This window comes from Saccopteryx leptura, chromosome 6 (assembly GCF_036850995.1).
Source record: "Saccopteryx leptura isolate mSacLep1 chromosome 6, mSacLep1_pri_phased_curated, whole genome shotgun sequence".
Classification (NCBI taxonomy): domain Eukaryota; kingdom Metazoa; phylum Chordata; class Mammalia; order Chiroptera; family Emballonuridae; genus Saccopteryx; species Saccopteryx leptura.
The window spans coordinates 15,150,206-15,170,088 of NC_089508.1; the positions used below are offsets into that span (position 1 = coordinate 15,150,206).

The 19,883-nt window shown below is 47.6% G+C and overlaps 1 protein-coding gene and 1 non-coding gene across 2 annotated transcripts in view; one reads left to right on the forward strand and one right to left on the reverse strand.

Annotated features, from left to right (window-relative positions):
- Window positions 1-19,883, forward strand: part of KCNK10 (potassium two pore domain channel subfamily K member 10) — a 78,431-nt gene that overhangs the window by 26,097 nt on the left and 32,451 nt on the right. The window contains exons 3-4 of the mRNA XM_066341370.1: window positions 109-226; window positions 10,988-11,148. Of these exons, the coding sequence (XP_066197467.1) occupies window positions 109-226; window positions 10,988-11,148 (279 nt within the window). The remainder of the gene's footprint in view (window positions 1-108; window positions 227-10,987; window positions 11,149-19,883) is intronic.
- Window positions 13,861-13,936, reverse strand: TRNAS-GGA (transfer RNA serine (anticodon GGA)). The gene has a single exon. It is a non-coding gene; the product is annotated as a tRNA-Ser (tRNA).

Sequence of the window (19,883 nt, forward strand, 5' to 3'; positions counted from 1 at the left end):
GTACCCTCGTTTATGCAACCAGGTCCTTGCAGGTTCTTGAGCAGGAAAATTATTATTATGTTTTTAAACTCTGTTAACTGAGGTCCTGCTTTCTCACTTCCTTTGCAGCACGCCCTCGACGCTGACAACGCAGGAGTGAGTCCGATAGGAAACTCCTCCAACAACAGCAGTCACTGGGACCTCGGAAGTGCCTTTTTCTTTGCCGGGACCGTCATCACCACCATAGGTATCTTCGCTTGCTAATCTCTTTTCCTCCGCAGGCCATCCTGAGTGACGGTGCTTAGTCAAACGTCTGTCCTCGCAGAGCGCGTGGCGGCTTGAGGTTGCCAGGAGGCTTGTGAGAGACCGTCACATTAATGCAGCGGTTGTGGTTGTGGCTTTCAGCAGAGGGCACAACGACTACGATGAACTTCATTTTTCAAAGCAAAAGACTCGGGAGCCTTTAGTTTGAAAGGACCTCACGGAAAGGTTAGAGTGGAAAATCAAAATACGAAGCGGTCCAGACGGCTCGGTTACACTCAAGTTCCTTTTTGAAAATTGTACTTTCCATTACAGTTATATATTAAAGACCCAAAATGTTCTAGAAAGTTTGTTAATGAAAACAACCTTTTTTCCCCCACCTCCCCAGGGCAACCACTTGGTTCTCTTTCGCTTGGTTATTCCGATAATTCATCTCCGGGTCTCTGAGTATGACGCTTGTCTAACCGCCTCCTGACTTTCTAGTTTTAGGGATTACCGTATTTTTTGCTCCATAAGACGTACTTTCCCCCCCAAAAGTGGAAGGGAAAATGCCCATGTGTCTTATGGAGTGAAAAATACGGTATTTTATTAAATATTTTAACACACCATTTGGTTCAGAATATTTTTTTTCTTATTTTCCTCCTTAAAACCCTAGGTGTGTCTTATGGTCAGGTGCGTCTTATGGAGCAAAAAATGCGGTATGTCTTGACTCCCTGCAATGGAAGATGAGGAATTAGGTCTCTCATCCGTTCCACTGGAGAAGGGCTCTCTTTCCATCCTCCCAACTATAGTTTAATTAGATCAAAAGTGAATATTTACATTTTTTTTTTCTTGATACATGCTCTTTGGAACTGATCATTTTGGTGATCTATAACTACTTTCCTGAGGCAGTTTTTGTCTTATAACACTTGGGTGTGTTTATCTTTTTCTAATATTTGGGGAGTTTTGTATTTTTATCCTGGAGGTCAACTTTGGAATTCTAATAGTTGACGACAACTTAGTGTTCTAGTCTTCAGGCAGTATCTATCTCTTCCCCGTCGTGGATGATGACAGCTCCCTCTGGACACCAGCCCTTTAATGTTCACTTTTAAATGGTTAAATCTACCCCAGCTTCTCCTGGATGGTGTGTCCCCCTTAGATGATAACTCTGGGCCCTCAGCTGTTGGCTCGAAGGCAGGCAGTGAATTTAGCATCTTGCCTTCCTTTTCTCTTCCGCCATCAAGTATTACTTTGTGCCGTTCTGTGACGTCAGGGTGTATAATTCACATTCTGGGCTGTTCGCCTGACACACACACACATTTGTTTTAGTTGTTGTTCTTACTTAAATATCGTCAGTGTTCATCCTGAGTCCCTTTTCCCTAGTTTTCCCCATCCTCACCTGATTGGCTGAAACTCATCGTCAAGTAGTCACTTTCAGAATAGCTCATGGGAGCAACACTCTCTGAGTTCTTGTGTTGTTTAAATGCTCACTTTACCCTTGAGCGGCAGTTTGGCTGGGAAGGAAATCCTTGACTCACACGTTGCTTTTACAGGGTGATGTGACTGTTATTTTACTCTCTGCTGCTGCTGCTGCTGTGGAGAAACGTGAGGTCCACCTGATATCTTTTCCTTCTGTGAGTGTCTTGATCCTTTGCCCACCAATGCAAAAGATTGTGTCTTTACCTTTCATCAGATAACATTATTCGGTTTTGTGGGTTTTTTTAAATTAATCAATTTATTTTTTAAATTGATTTTCTTGGGGGTGACACTAGTTAACATAATCAGATACAGCTTGCAGATGCCCGATTCTACAACACATCTCCGTACACCATATTGTAGCTCACCCCTCAACCCAAGTCAACTCTCTGTCCATCACCATTTATCCCCCCCACCCCCGCTCTCGTCCACCTCCTTGGCCCCACCCCAGGTAATCGTTACACTGTTGTCGTGTCCAAAATGTTTCCTGTCTCTTTTTTCCCCCCAAACCCTCCACCCTCCTCACCCAGGGCTCTGCCGCCCCCGACAGCTGTCAGCCCACACTATTAGCTCTTGTTTCTTTGATTTCAGGGAAGTTTGCTTGATTATCGTCTTTAAATGTTTTCTCTGTGGCATGGTTTCACTTCTGTCCTTTGGGGACTCCGAGTACATGTACGCCATCACTTTGCCTGTATTTATGTCTGTCCCCTTCCCTCGTCTCCCTGTAAGCCTTAGGAGTTGGATTTTATTTGGTGATGGGAGCCTCTCTCTCCTTTTCCTTGTGTTCTTCGCAGTGCCTCTGCGGCCATCTGTTCCTTCCCGTTTTATTTTCATTCTGTGATCATTACTGGATTCTTCCCCTTCCTGTTTCTTTCCTGAATTCCGTTAGCTCCCATTTCATCTTCATTGGTTATCTCACTATTTCCCCCCTGGTTTCTTGCATTTCTGCTCTGTGGTTTCTCTGTGACGATTCTCAGAGGCGATCACTTCATAGTTCCTTACAACTTTGTCTGCTTGGGGCAACGTTTTTCTACTGAATGTCTTTCACCCATTGGTAAGTTTTGCTGATCTTTTCACTTTTTTTTCTTTTTCTTTTTTTTTTCACTTTTTTTTTTAAATGGAAGCTTAATATTTATGCTGTGCCAGTTTCTTTTTTAAAAATACTCAACACAAAACAAACGGAATATTCCTGTACCAGCTATCTGCTCATTTTCCTTGCGGCTGGGGACAGGAGAGCAGGGAGAGGCAGCTGCTTTGCAGGTAGCACCTCCCAAGACTCCCGTCTCTCCTGCTGCCGAGGAGGCAGAGTGCAGCCCGGAAACGTGGTCCGCCTGTGTTCGTCTCCCTGCAGTCCTGCCTCGTCTGCTTTCCTGGACCAGATGAAGTTCCGGGGCTACCCCTCTTCCGCTTATACCCGCACCTGGTGCAAACAGACATATCTCTTTTGAAGTTCAAGGAGAAACCCTCACCTTCATAACTGGACTTTTGTTGGCACTTTGTACGATTTGCCACCGATGGGCTCATTTATCATTCTCTGTATTTCTGCTCGTTACTTTTGTTCCTATCTGGTGGAATTGTTAGCTTGGATACTTCTCCCAGCTCTGCGGGGAATGGGTTTGACAGTTATCTGGCCTCATAGACTAGCGAAGTCACACGGCAATGACAATCTCATTCAGAAGGGCGGGAGACACACAGCGGTCACCCATCCAGAGCAGTGAAGGACCGGCACGGGGAGGCCCCTCTGCCCCTGCAATGGGAGGACCCCTTCATTAACACGCTGTAGACAGCTCGGCCATCTGATTGGCTCTTCTCTCTCCCTTATGCTTCGTGACCACGTGTTTAGTGGGTGCCGGAGAAGACGCTTTCCTTGGGGGGAGGGATGCACGTCTTTGGTGCTTAACTTCTTTTTGGCCAAAATTTCAGAGACTAAGCATTGTTTTAGAGGCACAGATTTTTGTTTTTGTTTTTAGACTTAACCTTTAGGACATGTGTTGTTTCCACATCAGTGCAATCAAGAAAGTTATGTGCAATAGGAAAGTTTGGCGTGAAAGAGAATTATCCTTCCTTTTTAGAAAGACTCTTCATCTAATCATATGGCAGACCAGGTTCACATTTGCAAATCTGCAGATCTGTTAAGATCAGCTGTTACAAATATTAGAGGTGCACATCACACTAGTGGGTCTGGGGCCTAGAAGACTTTTCAGACACTCGAGACCAGATTGGGTCATGTTAGTCCACAGCTTCATAGCTCTCAATGGACAAAAAAGTTTGGATTTTCTTGTTTTATAAGATGGCTAAATGAGTGATCTGTAGGATGCATTGAAAAACACTGTAGCTACATTGATATGAGTACTGATGTTACTTACTAGTTAGCCAGTTAGGAAGCCAGGGGCTTGCTGTATTGAATGACTGTGTTCATTGACCCACATGACATTATATAATTAAGGAATAGTGCTTCTAATGTGAAACATTTGAGATGTAACATTTTCTGCCTTTTTAAAATGCTAATACTAGAATCTTTGAATTTGTGCAAATGAAATGTAGTCTCTGGTTTCTGAGGCCTGACACGCTTTTACTTATTCTGATAACCATTTCGCCAGTGGGCCTCCTCCCCACACTTGGCCCCCAGCTCCCAGGGGCAGAATCACCTTGTCTAGACTAAGGAATCATTACCTTGCATGTGAGGGGCCACAGACCTTAGTTAAGAGACGGACACGAGGTCTGGATTAGCCCATCAGGAAACTCAGTTCCTGGGCTGTTCCTTGACCTTGAGAGGAAGTGACTTCATTTCTCACTGGAGGTAAATCTAGAAAGAGGCCCAGGATCCTGCCAGTCATTGTCTTTCTTTGCTGGGTTGCTCTGCCTGGAATTCAGTCAACACTAAAGAAGCAGAGTAAGAAAAGGGGAGTGGGAAATGGAGTCCTGTCGCATCCTTCGAGCTTTAGATGGAGCTACCCGTGAAGTGTTGGGAATAAATGTTAACTCTCCTATTTCCCAGGTTCAGTGCACACCCTTGTCTGCGTAAGCCAGGCTGCATTGGGTTTCCTGTTACTACTGAACACGGAGAAATTCTAACACGCACTTATGGGTCAGAGATCACGGGAGGCCACTAAGTCTCCTCTGACCTTTATGGCCGGTGCCTGACCTTACTAGACACTGCAGCTGCCACCCCCCACCTCCTTTGGACCACTTACTCTGGATTTAAAGTCTTAGGCAGAGCATCCTACTGGATGGGCCTCTGGCTTCATGTGCTGTGTCCTGGCTTCCTGGGAAGGTGTCGCCTCTATAGTGGGAGGCAGGAGACCGTGTCATACCTGGGCACAGGATAGGAACCTTCCCCCCAAATCTGAAGGGAGGTGGATGTTGAACAAGAAACAACAGCAACACAGGCATGAAACAAAAACAAACAAAAATAAAACCCACCCCAAACCACAAGCCCGCTTCTGTGTCGTGGCTCTGAGTTAACGCTAGAGATTGGGTCCCGGTTTTCTAGTAAATGAAAAAAAAAAAAAACCCAAACCCGCTATTGTGTCTCTCTTTCTAAACACATCACAAAATACTGTATTGTAAGTTGAACACCGTTTAGCTGGCTAGATTTTTGACTCCAGAGTGGTGTCTATTTATAAAGTCATACTTTAGAAATTCTAAAGAGAACCATAATACAATGTTTCCAAGAATAATGAGGAGAGGAAGTAATGGTTTTTCATCATTCATCACTTGTGGTAGCAAGGCTTATGAAAAAACAAAAAGCTATGAACTCACTAATTCTTTTAGTTTTTTTCCTGAGACATTTGCCACAGTTTAGGAGTCAGGGAGTGGAGCAGCTGGAGCTAGGGAGCTGTCTTTCCCTTGTTTGTGAAATACACAAACGTTAGCCTGCTTGCCCGAGTCACCTAATTTCCGACAGAACACTGTAAACACTTCCCCATAATACTAAGTTTCTGTGAGAAACAGTCTTTGATGGGTTCCACTGGCCCTAATATCCACGCTAAAATCCCATATCGATGGAGGCTGAAGCCGTTTATGCTTTTAGCATCACGGTGAAAACTTTTGTGCGGGAGGTGTGGTCTTCCTCTCTGGTTCTTTCCACGGATGGAGAGAGCCCCAAGCGATTGCTGTGTCAAAGGTCCCGGGCCTTTTAAAAGCTTACCAAAATGCTTTCCAGAAGGACCCTCGGGAGCCCGAGCAGGTTATGTCCTTTTTTGCACACACAAACACGTGTTCGCTACTTTCAGTGTGGATGGGGGTCGCTGAGCCGTAATTGATGCCTTTCTGAAGAGCAGCCACCCTCCTCAGTATCAGAAGTGCCTTTTATCTCAAGGTATCAAAACCTTTTTTTGGCCCTGGCCGGTTGGCTCAGCGGTAGAGCGTCGGCCTGGCGTGCGGGGGACCCTGGTTCGATTCCCGGCCAGGGCACATAGGAGAAGTGCCCATTTGCTTCTCCACCCCCCCTCCTTCCTCTCTGTCTCTCTCTTCCCCTCCCGCAGCGGAGGCTCCATTGGAGCAAAGATGGCCCGGGCGCTGGGGATGGCTCCTTGGCCTCTGCCCCAGGCACTAGAGTGGCTCTGGTCGCGGCAGAGCAACGCCCCAGAGGGGCAGAGCATCACCCCCTGGTGGGCAGAGCGTAGCCCCTGGTGGGCGTGCCGGGTGGATCCCGGTCAGGCGCATGCGGGAGTCTGTCTGACTGTCTCTCCCCGTTTCCAGCTTCAGAAAAATACAAAAAACAAAAACAAAAAAAACCTTTTTTTATTTAGAGAGCTGATTTTGGTACTCAGACATACAGGAAGATTTACAAGTGTCTGGTCCAAGGGCCTGCGTTCAGGCGGTTTCCAACCAGACTGGACTCTGCTCCGTCTCTGTTGACGTTGCCCTGGAGCCCGCCCCTTTCTCAGTAATTCACGCTGGCGTGAGAGAGTCCCCCCTGCTCTTGAATGTGGACTCTGCTGGTGGGTCCCCAGCAACTGGCTTTCCTGAGCCGGAGGCAGGACACACACTCCTGTGTGCGGAGACGTTCCCACAAACCGTCCTTTGAGGAAAGGTCGCGAGCCATGGCGTTCTTATCGACATCCCTGGGATGCAGTTGGATTTTGGTCTTTGAGGCATTTCTGGATCGAGCTCCCTGACTCCAGCACAGCAGTGAGAGCCCTCGGTGGGTTCCGGGTGACAGCTAGGAACTAGGTCCATTGTCTGGCCACCTCATTCAAGAGTTCAACCCGCCAAGGCACCTGGGCAGCTCCTTCTGATTAACCAGCACTTGAGTTGGCAGTTTAACCCGTGGTTTTGGAGATAGTCATCATTGTGGCTGACATTCATTGAGCACTTACTAGGTTCCAGGTGCTGTGCTCTGTGTGCCTTACAACCGTCTCTCATTAACCCAACGAGGTGGGTACTGTCCTTGGCCTCATTTTACCCATGAGAAGACTGAGGCCCAGAGACACTGAGTAGCTTGCCCAGTAGCTCCCGGTTGGTAAGCAGTGGGACCTTGCTTCGTTCCCCAGGACCAGCTACATGATATGCAGGGCCCAGTGCCAAAGGGAAATGTGGTCCCTTGTTAAAAAATGGTTGATTAAGAATGTCAAAATGGCAAGAGCAGGGCATTAAACCCAGCATGGGGCCCTTCTAAGTGGCGGATGGGGGTCCTGTTTGCACAGGTCGCACCCCCCCATAAAGCCAGCTAGCCCTGTGTGCACAGACATTCCGGTCTAGAATGCACACTCTTCACCAAATACCAGGGCTGCATAGCACATGGTTTGGCAAAGATTTGACTTTGGCACGTAAATAGCAAACAGGAGCATTATACGTGGACTACTCAGGCATACGTCCCCTTCAGACATGGGCTTTTTCTTCTAAAAGGGCTTGGGACTCTTTTCTAGCTGGGGGGTGAACTGAACTAAGTTCCACGCTGGCCCTTGTCGTTTGTAACAGACTGCTCTTGCTGGGCTGGTCTTCTCCTCTGAGAGTCTCAGAGCCAGTTGGTGGAGGAGCTCCTGAATGTCTTTTGCGTTACTCTAAGCTGGTGCCAATCTTCTGGGCTGGTTCTGCCCGGCCGATTGCTTCTCTAGCTGCTGTGCACCCCCTCTCCTTCCCCAGCCTTCACTGCCCCTGCTGCACCCAGAGACACCCACACCCCAGGCCCAATCACGGGCCCACCGGAGCCACTGAGCCAGCCAGCCTGAGGCACAGATACTTTGTCCCTTGTCCCGGCGCTGTAGAGAACACAGAGTTTCCGGAGGGAAGGTTTCCCTCCTGGGGCTTAGTTTCTCTGGAGACATAGTGCTCAGAAGTGATTTCTTCCTACAGAAAACCTGGGGCAAGGTGATCATTGCTAACGCGACCCAGTGCTTACTTGGCGTCGGGATTCACATACCTGCATTTAATCTTCACAGGGGCCTCGCACGCACTCCCATGCAACTCATTTCACCTTTAAGAGCTGTAAGGTGAGTGCTGTTAAAGGCCTCACGGCTCAGGTGAGGAAAGGGAGGCAGAAAGTTTAGGCAGATGGCCCAAGATCCGAGAACTAGTAAGTGGAAGAACTGGAACAAGGATCCATGTTATTATCCCTGGTTCTAGAACCTACGTGCAATCTTCACACCTCACTTCCAAGTTCTACCAAGCATTCTGGAAGGCTGGGCAGGGCAGCCTAACAGCTAGAGCCCCAAACCCAGGAAGTGGGCCAGCCTACTGTCTCAGAGCAAAGTCCCAAAGTTGTAAGTTCCGGGATTTTCCTAGAGCGACAGTGTTGCTGGTCAAACTGGAGCACTCTCTCTGAATAGTTCACGAGAGGGGGGACAGAAATGCCCGTGCACACACACGCATGCCCAAAGTACAGCCGTACCCAGTAGTGGCGGTGACTCCGTGTCTGATACGAAGTGATGGCCCCAAATACACTTAAAGACGTATTTAACTACCACTTCATAGTGCTCTTCCCTAACAACTCGGCTTCGATTTTATTTTAGTGTTCTTGTTTGAGAAACACTGAATAAATAAGGAGCCAATAATAATTCCACTACTTTACATTGTATAGGACTCGACATTCCACTGACTTATGTTTCCATGTCGTCCTTGAATCCTTCTAGCCCTAGGGTGTGTGGCGGCTGAGTGAGTGTAAGGACAGCCACGTAGAAGGAGGCAGATTCGGCCTGCGGGCTCTGTCTTCCCACTCTCTCTCATGCTCTTGGTGCCACCGGAAGGACCCCGACCCAGGCAGGGCTGGGGCAGACCCTCTCCGAGAGCTGGGGGAAGGGTGTGCGTCACTCGTTGGGGCTAAGAGGATGCCTCATCAGCAAGTTCAAAGCCTCTGTTTGCTTGCTTGCCAGTATCTGCAGTATATTTCTTTCTGAACTTCTGAGTTACTAGACCAAAAGAAAACCTATCTTCCATGACAGGAATCAGACAGTTATGAGTCAGAAATGTTTCCAGAAGTTACTCGAATGTTTCCGAGAGTCCTCGTAAACCCACAGTATTGTGAAAGCGGCATGAGCACACTTATCCCGGTTCAGGAGGTCTCTGTTAATGGAGATCGAATTATTCTAGAGGGCAATGCTTAGAAAAGGGATCTCGTCCAAGTTCTTGAAAGCACCTGAGAAAGTTCCTAGAGGTTTTTTTGTTTTTGTTTTTTGCATCATGAAATCAAAATGGTGGTGAGTGAAAGAAACAAGAGATTAGGCGGCTTGCCTGAACAGTCATGGATGAAATGGAAACTGTAATTTAGATAATCTGTGATAAGAGGTTCGAATGATTCTGAGTGGGACATTGAAAAGGAAAATAGCTCGATGACTCATTCCTCAAGGGCAGAGAGCAGCAGTAAGTGCTCTGTGAGCACAGGCGGATGGATGAGGGACCAGTCGTCAGCCTCGTTCCTCACTGTGCTGCAGCCCCAACATACCGATAACCGTGAACCCAGTAACTCACCCACTGGTGGATTTAAAAACAGACCTCCTGTGAGTTACTCTAATGTGGGAGAATAGTTAAGTGACTATCTAGATACTCATTGGCATGAAAACAAACAAGTAATTTAGACTCTCATTTTTATATAAACTGCGCTAATGCCATGAGCGATTTTCTTCCAACATCACTGTCTTTAGTCCCATCCATATAGAACAAGGCCATTATTCACTATATCTAAGTTACTTACATAATTGGAGAATTCTTAAGAATGCAAGTGTTGGTGTTTTCCAAGCACTATTTGACAAACATACTAGTAGACCTGGCTAAGAAAGGATTCTTTTGTATTTAAACATCCAGCCTCACCAGGTGGTGGCACAGTGAATAGAGTGTCGGACTGGGATGCAGAGGACCCAGGTTCGAGACCCCAAGGTTGCCAGCTTGAGCATGGGCTCATCTGGTTTGAGCAAGGCTCACCAGCTTGATCCCAAGGTTGCTGGCTCGAGCAAGGGGTCACTCGGTCTGCTGTAGCCTTCCCCCCACCCCCGTCAAAGCACATATGATGAAAGCAATCAATGAACAACTAAGGAACCACAATGAAGAATTGATGTTTCTCATCTCTCTCCCTTCCTGTCTGTCTGTCCCTATCTGTCCCTCTCTCTGACTCACCCTGTCTCTGCCAAAAAAACCCCCGAAACCCAAAAAAACAACAAATATTTATTCAGCAACTGATACCCCTCAGTGACAGAAGTGAGTGGGAGGGTCGACTGGACACAGAGATGAGGCAGGGTTCCCCGTGCAGAGAACAGGAGACAGACAGGCGGGACTGAACATCACGGTCAGTGTGGGAGGAGGCATGCCTCCTCCTGCCCCCGCCACCCTTTACTGTTTGCAGACTTCCATGGGTCCTTTCTGAATTATGCTAGACCAGATAACCTTAATATAGAGCACCCATGACCTAGGAAGGCAAATATTGAAGGCAGCCGCAGTCTGGCCGGTGGAGGGGCTGACTGTGGGATGACGCTATAAAGGACGGAGTGTCTTTCGATCTAAAAATGACAATGGCAAGCCCTTTGCAGGTGCAGCTGTCCCTAAACCAGACAGGTCCAGGATGTTTGGTGTTGCTGAAATGGATGGTACCATTTTCCATTATGAATGTAATTCTGCGTGACCACAAATCTCCTAAAATGTAATCAAGCTAAATATGTTAGAAGGGAAGGAAGCAATGGAACAGCGCTCTGCCTTTTATGGGCCTTTGATATGAAGTTCTACTTTCTGAAGCTCATCAAGCGGGAGGGGGGAGTGCAGAAGCGTTTTTAAGGGCCTGTGGAGTCTTTGGTTTCATACTCTCATTTCTCCAAGACCTCACCACCCACTCTCCCTTTCTCTTTTTAATATTTCTCACCAGGGTATGGGAATATTGCTCCAAGCACTGAAGGAGGCAAAATCTTTTGTATTTTATATGCCATCTTTGGAATCCCACTCTTTGGTTTCTTATTGGCTGGAATTGGAGACCAACTTGGAACCATCTTTGGGAAAAGCATTGCAAGAGTGGAGAAGGTCTTTCGAGTGAGTACTGCCCCTGGGTAAACCCTAACCTCTGTGATCCAATTGGCTTCAGCCTGACGGGGATCCAGAAGGAATCATCAGGGCGCCGTCATCTCCTTACCACTTCTAACGGAATAGTCTACTGTGTTGATCATAGTTCCTGTTTGGGAGATGGGAGTCACAGGTCCTGTGCCTAAACTCTCCTCTTCAGTAGTCACCTTCTGTACAGTAGTATTTCTGGAATCACAACCCAGAGGGTTAAGTGTGGATTTGACAACATAGATTTTCTGAAGATGTGAAGCATACTCTGTTTTATTTTGAAAGATGGAAGATAGATTCCTTAGCATATTTGCAATAAAGTAGAGAACAGTAAATTCATGCATTTTGTTTTTGGAACTTCTTCCTCTTGTTTTATTTGCAAGCACAGTGTCTTCAGGATGACGCTGGCTTTCGGATCTGTCCCGGAGCCTGTCTTTTCTAGGTACTGCTTTGTGCTTTGCATCTGTTTCTTTGTGACCCCTCCCTTTTCCTCCTCCCACTGCTGAGTGGTTCCTCAGCGATAGTATACCAACATACTAATTCATACTAAGGTGCTGATGGTTGCTATTATGTTAGTGGGATTTTGTTTTCCTCTTAAGAATACTTACCTTTATGTAAGGCACAAAACTCCTCAACTCAAGCAATTTATTTACTAAAGATGGCATTCCTGACATCATTTTTATTTACTAAAAGAACAAGCGTGGGAAGTAAATGTGATTGGACTGGGGTTCCCAGGGCCCTTTAACTCACACCCATTTGTATCAGTTGACAGAACACTCGTTTTGCTTTGGTGGGTGGTCATTTTTTGCTCTCTTTCTCATTGTTGACCTAATTGTCAAGTCTTTTAAACCCTCTTGAAGGAATTTTTCTCATGATGACTTAATATTTAAAAATGACAGTTTGAGATCTTTTTCAGAATCTAGGAATGATGGGAAAGATAGATCAGTTGTAAGCTCTGCAACTGGACTTGTTTCCCCCCCGAGACAGGGAATCATGACTTCAACTTTCCTTTAGGAAAATGCAAGGGAGCTCCCAGTTCGGTTTTTTTAGAGTGGACAAATAAGGCACAATGGCTGACTTAGGGCCACCTTTCACGAGCTCAGTCATCCTGGGTGAGCTGCCTCAGTTTACTCATTGGCAAAAAAGGGATAGAATTCTAATCTACTTTAGGATGTTTTGGTAATGGCTGAGTGAAACAATGTATGGGGAAGAGCCTGGTGCAGGGTCAGACGCATACAGGTCAGAGCTACTCGGGGTCTGTCTCCTGAAGGAAGTGTTTGTCGGCAGGCGGGACCCACGCAGATGTCATCTGAGCAGCTCGTGGCATGTGGGGTTTTTCTGGACTGCCCCACACCTTTGCTCCCTGGGTGCCGGCTGGTCAACCAGCCTCATTAGAGCGTGCACCTGGGCTCAGGGGTCACCATGGAAACCGCCAGCGCTCAGCTTCTCTGCTTCTCAGAGGTTCTGGCCTCCCTAAACCAGGCGGGGCAGCCATGTCTCCAATAGCTGTTCTCAGAGGAGCCCTTTTAGCCCTCCGAGTTAAAGAAAAGATAAACTAGGCGGATCAAACACTCAGAAGAACAGGATTCAGATGGAGATCAGGCATTTTTATATTTAGGTAGCTTCTCCGGATTTGCAGCATCTTTATTTGTAGAAAGAAAGGATTGGACTATAAGCTTTTGAAATTCCTCTTTTTATATATATATATATATATAAATGAGTGACTGTCTTCTAAACAAGGGAAGAGGTTGCACTCATTTGAGGACATCTGCTACCAATTGGGGGGCTTAGTTTCCCCTAAGGAATCTGAACTTCAGGCCGAGTCCTGTTCTCCTTGCCCTGAAAGCTGCCTCCCAGCGGGTCATTCAGCGGGCTCTGGGACAGAGCCTTACACGTCTCACGTTTCATTTTTATGCTGATGGCCCACTGGGTTCCTGATAGCGCCTCCGAAGACTGGGAGTCCTCCGGGAAGCGGACAGAGTGTACTGCGGACTCGGCGGCGCCCACTGCAGGTGTCTGCAGCGCGGTGCAGGCTGCCATTGGAAGGGTGACGAGTGTCCCTCCTGGAGATGAAGCAGCGGTTCGGCTTGCTGCCCGCAGTCTCGGCAGAAAAGCTCCAAGCTCATTGCCGTTCATTGAAACGACATCTGAAAGGCTGGTTACTGTTAGGTGATCATCTGAGAATTAAAAATTATAAACCAACAAAACTTAGGGTTGTGATCTCTGGTTCTCATGGGGAAGGTTTATTTTATTTTATTTTATTTTTTTCATTGCTCAGTGATTGTCGGGCCTTTCCCTTCAAATGCTGCGGTGTTTTCTTTTCTCTATTCTTGGGAGAGAGGATTTTCTTTTTTTTTTAATTTTTTTTTAAATTTTTATTATTTCTTTTGTATTTTTCTGAAGCTGGAAATGGGGAGGCAGTCAGACAGACTCCCGCATGCGCCTGACCGGGATCCACCTGGCACGCCCACCGGGGGCGACGCTCTGCCCACCAGGGGGCGATGCTCTGCCCCTCCGGGGTGTTGCTCTGTCGCGACCAGAGCCACTCTAGCGCCTAGGGCAGAGGCCAAGGAGCCATCCCCAGCGCCCGGGCCATCTTTGCTCCAATGGAGCCTCGGCTGCGGGAGGGGAAGAGAGAGACAGAGAGGAAGGAGAGGGGGAGGGGTGGAGAAGCAGATGGGTGCTTCTCCTGTGTGCCCTGGCCGGGAATCGAACCCGGGACCTCCGCACTCCAGGCCGACACTCTACCACTGAGCCAACCGGCCAGGGCAGGAAAGAGGATTTTCTGTGGAGTAAAGATAAAATAGAAAATCAGGCCCTGGCTGGTTGGCTCAGCGGTAGAGCGTCAGCCTGGCGTGCGGGGGACCCGGGTTCGATTCCCGGCCAGGGCACATAGGAGAAGTGCCCATCTGCTTCTCCAGCCCTCCCCCTCTCCTTCCTCTCTGTCTCTCTCTTCCCCTTCCGCAGCCGAGGCTCCATTGGAGCAAAGATGGCCCGGGCGCTGGGGATGGCTCCTTGGCCTCTGCCCCAGGCGCTAGAGTGGCTCTGGTTGAGGCAGAGCGATGCCCTGCAGGGGCAGAGCATCGCCCCCTGGTGGGCAGAGCATCGCCCCCTGGTGGGCGTGCCGGGTGGATCCCAGTCGGGCGCATACGGGAGTCTGTCTGACTGTCTCTCCCCGTTTCCAGCTTCAGAAAAATACAAAAAAAAAAAAAAAAAAAAAAAAAAAAAAAAAAAGAAAGAAAATCAGCCTTCCGGGTGCCTGTGTTCTGAGGTGACACGGTTTGGGTCCTACTACCACGTCTGAGTCTGATTGTAAAGAGTTGCTGAGGGTAGCTGCGTTATTAGGGCTTCTGGCTACAGAGAAATAGAATGCTCGACTAGTGGGGTTCTTATGGGGTGACTAACAGAAAACTCTTTTTTGCCCTCTGAAGCTTAGAACTAATTGAGAAATAGGCATAAGAGTCATATCGAGACTAAAATATTTGCTTTATTGCTGACAAGCTCATCAGAGGATGTAGCTTGAGGTTTTGTTTTAAATATTTATTTATTGATTTTAGCGATAAAGGGAGGGAGAGAGAAAGAGACAAAAACATCAACCTGTCCTTGTATGTGCCCTGACTGGGGATCGAACCGGCAATCCCTGGACTTCGGGATGGTGCTCTAACCAAGCTATCCGCCCAAGGCAGAGAATGTGTCGCTTGAGCTTTGATGCCGGAGGGACTTAGTAATCACTTCACCCTAAATTAGGTGGCCTTCCCTGATGTGTTGGTTGTAAATTGCCATGGAACAGCAGATCACAAATGCAGATGCTTAAAACCACACCCGTTTATTTTGTCACCGTTCTGGGACTGACCACATTGCTGTGAGGAGCTAAGTAACAATTCTGTTGGCAAAGAAGAATTTGGGGTAAACAAATGACAGTATTTCCCACAGGTGTTGTCAACTGCCAGCCACACAGACTACTTACTGGGCAGCTGTGTTCCCTCCCTTTTGTCAGAAATCAGGTGGCCTTTGGGACCCTTGAGACAGAGGGGACGGGAGTATGTTGTGGTGACAGATAGTGCCAGGCTGCTCTCACCCCTGGCAGCTCGGCTGTGGCCCAGACAGCTCTCCAGGCTTTAGGGGTGTGGGGTGGGGTGGAGGGTGGAACGGAGCTAAGCACTGCACACCAGCTCTTAAGAGCTTTGGCCTCCCGTCACAGCCTGTTGGCCTGAACTTGGTGCATGGACCTCTCTAATTTTTGAAATGTAGTGTTTGATCTCTAAGAAGGGGAGGAGATGGGAAAACTGGGGAACACTAATAATCTCATGTGCAAGCTCCCTGGGACTAGTCCTGGACTCACTGTAGGGTGACAGGCATCCCTAGGATTTAGGGTAGAAGGCCTGCAGCTCACTCTTTGGGGAATACTACTACTCTAGTGAGGACTCATTTCACATCTGAGAAATGGAGCCCATGACCCGTTCCGTGACTTGCCTTGAGCGACAGAGTGAGTTGGGGACACAGCCTGGACTTGGACCAGTAAAGCTGCCTTAAGCCCTTCCAGGTGGGCCAAAAATATTTACTGTGTTAACCCCCATCATGAAACCAGTGTGGAGTTTCAGTGTTTTCAATATGCCATGCTAATTCATGGAGGTGACTTAGAGGTATTTATATAATACAAAGTAAAAATAATTCTGCCTAGGTTTCCGGGGGGAATCTGGGCAGTCAGCAAGGAGGGATAACGATTTGGGACCAAGCCAGGCTGCTCGTGGGCTCCGAAGCAGATTCTGGAAGTGGGGAGCCTCGCAGTCCCTGCTGCGGGCTGGCTCTCTCGCTGGGCCCGGCCGACTGTCATCTGATAGGATGCTGCAGGAAAACTGGCCGGGCTTTGGACTGGACCCCATTTTCTGGCACCGAGCTGGACTTTGGCCTCTGGTAGGAAGCAGCTGCCTCTTTTTATCAGGCCGAGCAGCAGGCTTTCTGGTAGTACTTCTATAACCACGGGACACTTTTTTTCTTTTTCTCCTTTCGCCTTTTCCCCCTCAGGGTACAGCAGAAGTGTTTATTTGCCTTTGAAGCCAAAGGCACCTGGGTGTGGTTGACAAACAATAACACATTATTCTAGGTTTATCGCTGCCATAATTACCTGGGGACTTTGTAGCCCCCCAAATACCTAAAGCCAGGCAATGACAATCTCAGTCTGCTAATAGCATTCAATTAGTGGGCTAATCAATCAGGTTGGACTGCAGGAAGGGGCTGGCAGTGGAAGCCAAGGACTGCTGGAGGCCTCTGCCCTGTGCCCGGCATGAGTCTAGGGAAGATTTGTGGAAAACCGTGGTAGGAGGCTTGTGTTTCTCACAAGGAGTCTTTGAGCTTGCTTCCAGCAGCAATGGGGTTAACTTAAAAAAAAAAAAGTATTATTTCAAGAAGATAAAAATCCTTGTTTTGGAAACTGGGTGTTATTTTTAGGTCTGTGAGTGCAATGTCAAAGTCCTAATAGTAGTGAAAATATTCACTGAGGAGTCAGTTACGCCTATCAGCATTGTACTTAGATAGGTGTGTGTGTGTTGTAGGGGGAGCCAGCTGGTGGGCTGAGAGTGCTTGAGGATGTGTGTGTGTGTGTGTGTGTGTCTGCCGCCGTGACATGCCACTCTGCTGCACACCCTGTTAGAAACTTTGGAGAAATAACTCAGTAGGATTAGTGCTACATGGATAAAGTGAGTGTATTTTGATCAGAATGAAGACTTTGGTTTCAGTGTGAGCAATTGTTTTCTTATTTTCCTTAAGGGACGAGAAGGGCTGGAAGGTAATTGTTTTAAAATGCAAAAGTGGCGAATATTTTTAAACCTTTATCAACCAGTTCTCTTCTAAATTAGTTCAAGGATATTGTCTAGCTTCAGTGATAAGTCTGGATGTACACTTCGGACAGACTGTATAAATGACACCCACAAACAGACTACATGGTCCATGCTGGTTGGCTGATGATAGAGCGTCAGCCCAGCGTGTGGATGTCCCAGGTTCGATTCCCAGTCAGGGCATATGGGAGAAGTACCCATCTGCTTCTCAACCCCTCCCCCTGCCCCTTCCCTCTCTCTTTTCCCCACCCGCAGCTATGGCTTGATTGGTTCAAGCGCATCAGCCCTGGGCACCGAGGATGGCTCCACAGAGCCTGTGCCTCAGGTGTTAAAAATAGCTCGATTGTGAGCATGGCCCCAGATGGGCAGAACCTGGGCCCCAGATGGGGTTGCCAGGTGTATCCTGGTTGGGGCGCAAGTAGGAGTCTGTGTCTCTTTCTCCTTCCTCTCACTTGGAAAAAGAAGAAAAAAATTCCCGACTATATGACATCTCTTAGTAACAGCCCAGGACACAGTCTGCCTGTGGCGGTCCCTTCTTTTCTCCCTTCCTCTATGTAGGGCTGCTCAGCCTCAGCAGTGTTGGCACTTTCAGGCTGAACAGTTGTCATGGGACCTGTCCTGTGCATTGTAGGGCATTTAGCAGCATCCCTGTCCTCTACTCATTAGAAGCCAGCATCGTCGGGGCTTGGAGTTATGTCAGCCCAAAATGTCTCCAGACATTACTAAATGTCCCCATGAGGACCAAATCATTCCAGTTAAGAATCATGACTCTGCTGAGCTAGGAGTCAGTTGCCTCACAGGTCCCATGGGTCATGCCCTGGTCTCCTGCCTGAATCTTTCACACGGGTTCTGGTGTCTCTACCAATGGTCTTAACCAGTTCTTCATGCCAGTGCCATTCCTGCTCAGAACTCTCCTCTCTCAGATGGGCCCTTAAAGTGGCCTTTAAAGATTTTATACTTTGGGATTAAGATCATTTTCCACCGATAAGGGAACGCCTGGGACTTGACTCGGATGAATATATCAAGATAGATGGTTCTGCTATTATTCTTCAGCCCACGAGCCATCTCAGCACTAACTTGAGCTGACTCAGTCAGGGCTAATCTAATGCATGATACTTCCTCCTTCTCAGTTTATCTTTGATAACCGGCCAGCATCTTTTTGGTGTTTCCTGTTGCCATCTGAGATCATTACAGGAGGTTTTAATGGCCTTTAAAATGCATCTTCCCTCTTTTCTATAAACAGTAAAACTATCAAACTCTGCCTAAAATGTAACCACTTAAAATACTGCCTGGATAGTGTTTAACATTTCAACGTTTTTATGGTAGCTTTCACAAAGCTTCCTTTTCCTTCTTGCAAACTTTGATCACAGGTCATGCACTTCTGGGACTCAGTTCACTTCTGGGAAGTCACGCGTGAACTTCTGTATGTAGGAAACTTTGTAGGGAGACTTGGATTTGTCCAATAGGATTTGATTTAAGTCGGATGGCCAACAGTGGCACTCTAGTCTTGAAGTCTAGAGCTAAGATGCTGATCTGATTTGAGGTTTTACTCTATGCTACACACTGGTTGCTGGCTTTGCCTGGAGTTAGTTGTACAGTAATCCTCTCATAAAGACCATACTGCCTTTTAAATTTTATGAGATCAGAATGTTCACATTGGCTCTGTGACCTGTCCACGGTCACCCAGCCCATACGGGACAGAGCCAGGATGTCAAACCAGATCTCCCTGCTCCAGTGCGCATGCATAGACAGGGTCTTTCCGCTGTCCTTTCTTCCTTCTTTCTCTTGTAAGGCAGGGATCGAAGATTCAGAAGGGTCTTCAGGAAGGTTAGTGTGACCTGGGGACCGATAAAGATGGATGGTTGAGGAAAAGTTAATGTTGACCCTGTGTCTGCTCTCAAAGGGTTTCCCAACCATGTCATCTGTTGCTGCTTTGAGTTGGACCATTGCCTTTGATTCTTTTCTAAGCACCTGCTCCAGCTCCCTGCTTCTGAGTCCTTATCAGCAAGCATCTCCTTCTGGGCGTTCTCCACTCCTGGAGAGGAGTCTGGGGTTGACGTGCCTCCTTGCTCGTGCCCACTGTGTGACTGATGTGAGGGCGGGCCTAAGGAAGGGGACCGTACTGTCCCAGTGGCTGAATCGTTTTGACCCACCTCCGAGAGAGAAGTTGCCAGGCAATGATAGCCTCTACTTCTGTTCGCTTTGTGCAAACCACTCAGTGTTGACAATAAGAAGAGACCCAGTTCACAGCCAAGCCATTGGTGAGCTGAGGCAGCGGGTCTTGCCCCTAGTAAACATACCTCTTCTTCTGGGCTCCACCGAGGGCCTCAGCGCCTGGCTTCAGAGGTTTTTAGGACCTGCAGTTTGAGCGCATCAGCGCCGAGATTTTAATTCGTACTGGGGATTGAACTCAGTCCCAAACTCGAGGAAAGCGGTGAGTGAGCTCCTCCTAAACTGTCGTCTGGTGGAGGAAAGTCTCGGGAATATTTCTGTGTTCATTATCTGCTCGATTGTGCCCATTGAAGAGGTGAGCACATGGGCTTTGTTAATTAAAGCATCTTCTATCTTTGCATTTGGGGGCTACCACAAGTCCAGAGACGTGTCTACCACCTGGTAACCTGGCTCTAAAGCTTCCAGGTACTTTGGAGTTATGAATTCCATGCAAGAATTTTACGAGCGGCCATTTTTATTTGGATCATAAAATCAGCTTAATAGGTGGGTGATTTCCTATATTCACCATTTTCAAAGCTAGTTTGGGTCTTCTGCGAGGCACACGATTTAATAAAATCCTTTTAAGAACTCTACTTTAAAAAATTATATTTATTTATTTATTTATTATTATTTTTTTTTGTATTTTTCTGAAGCTGGAAACGAGGAGAGACA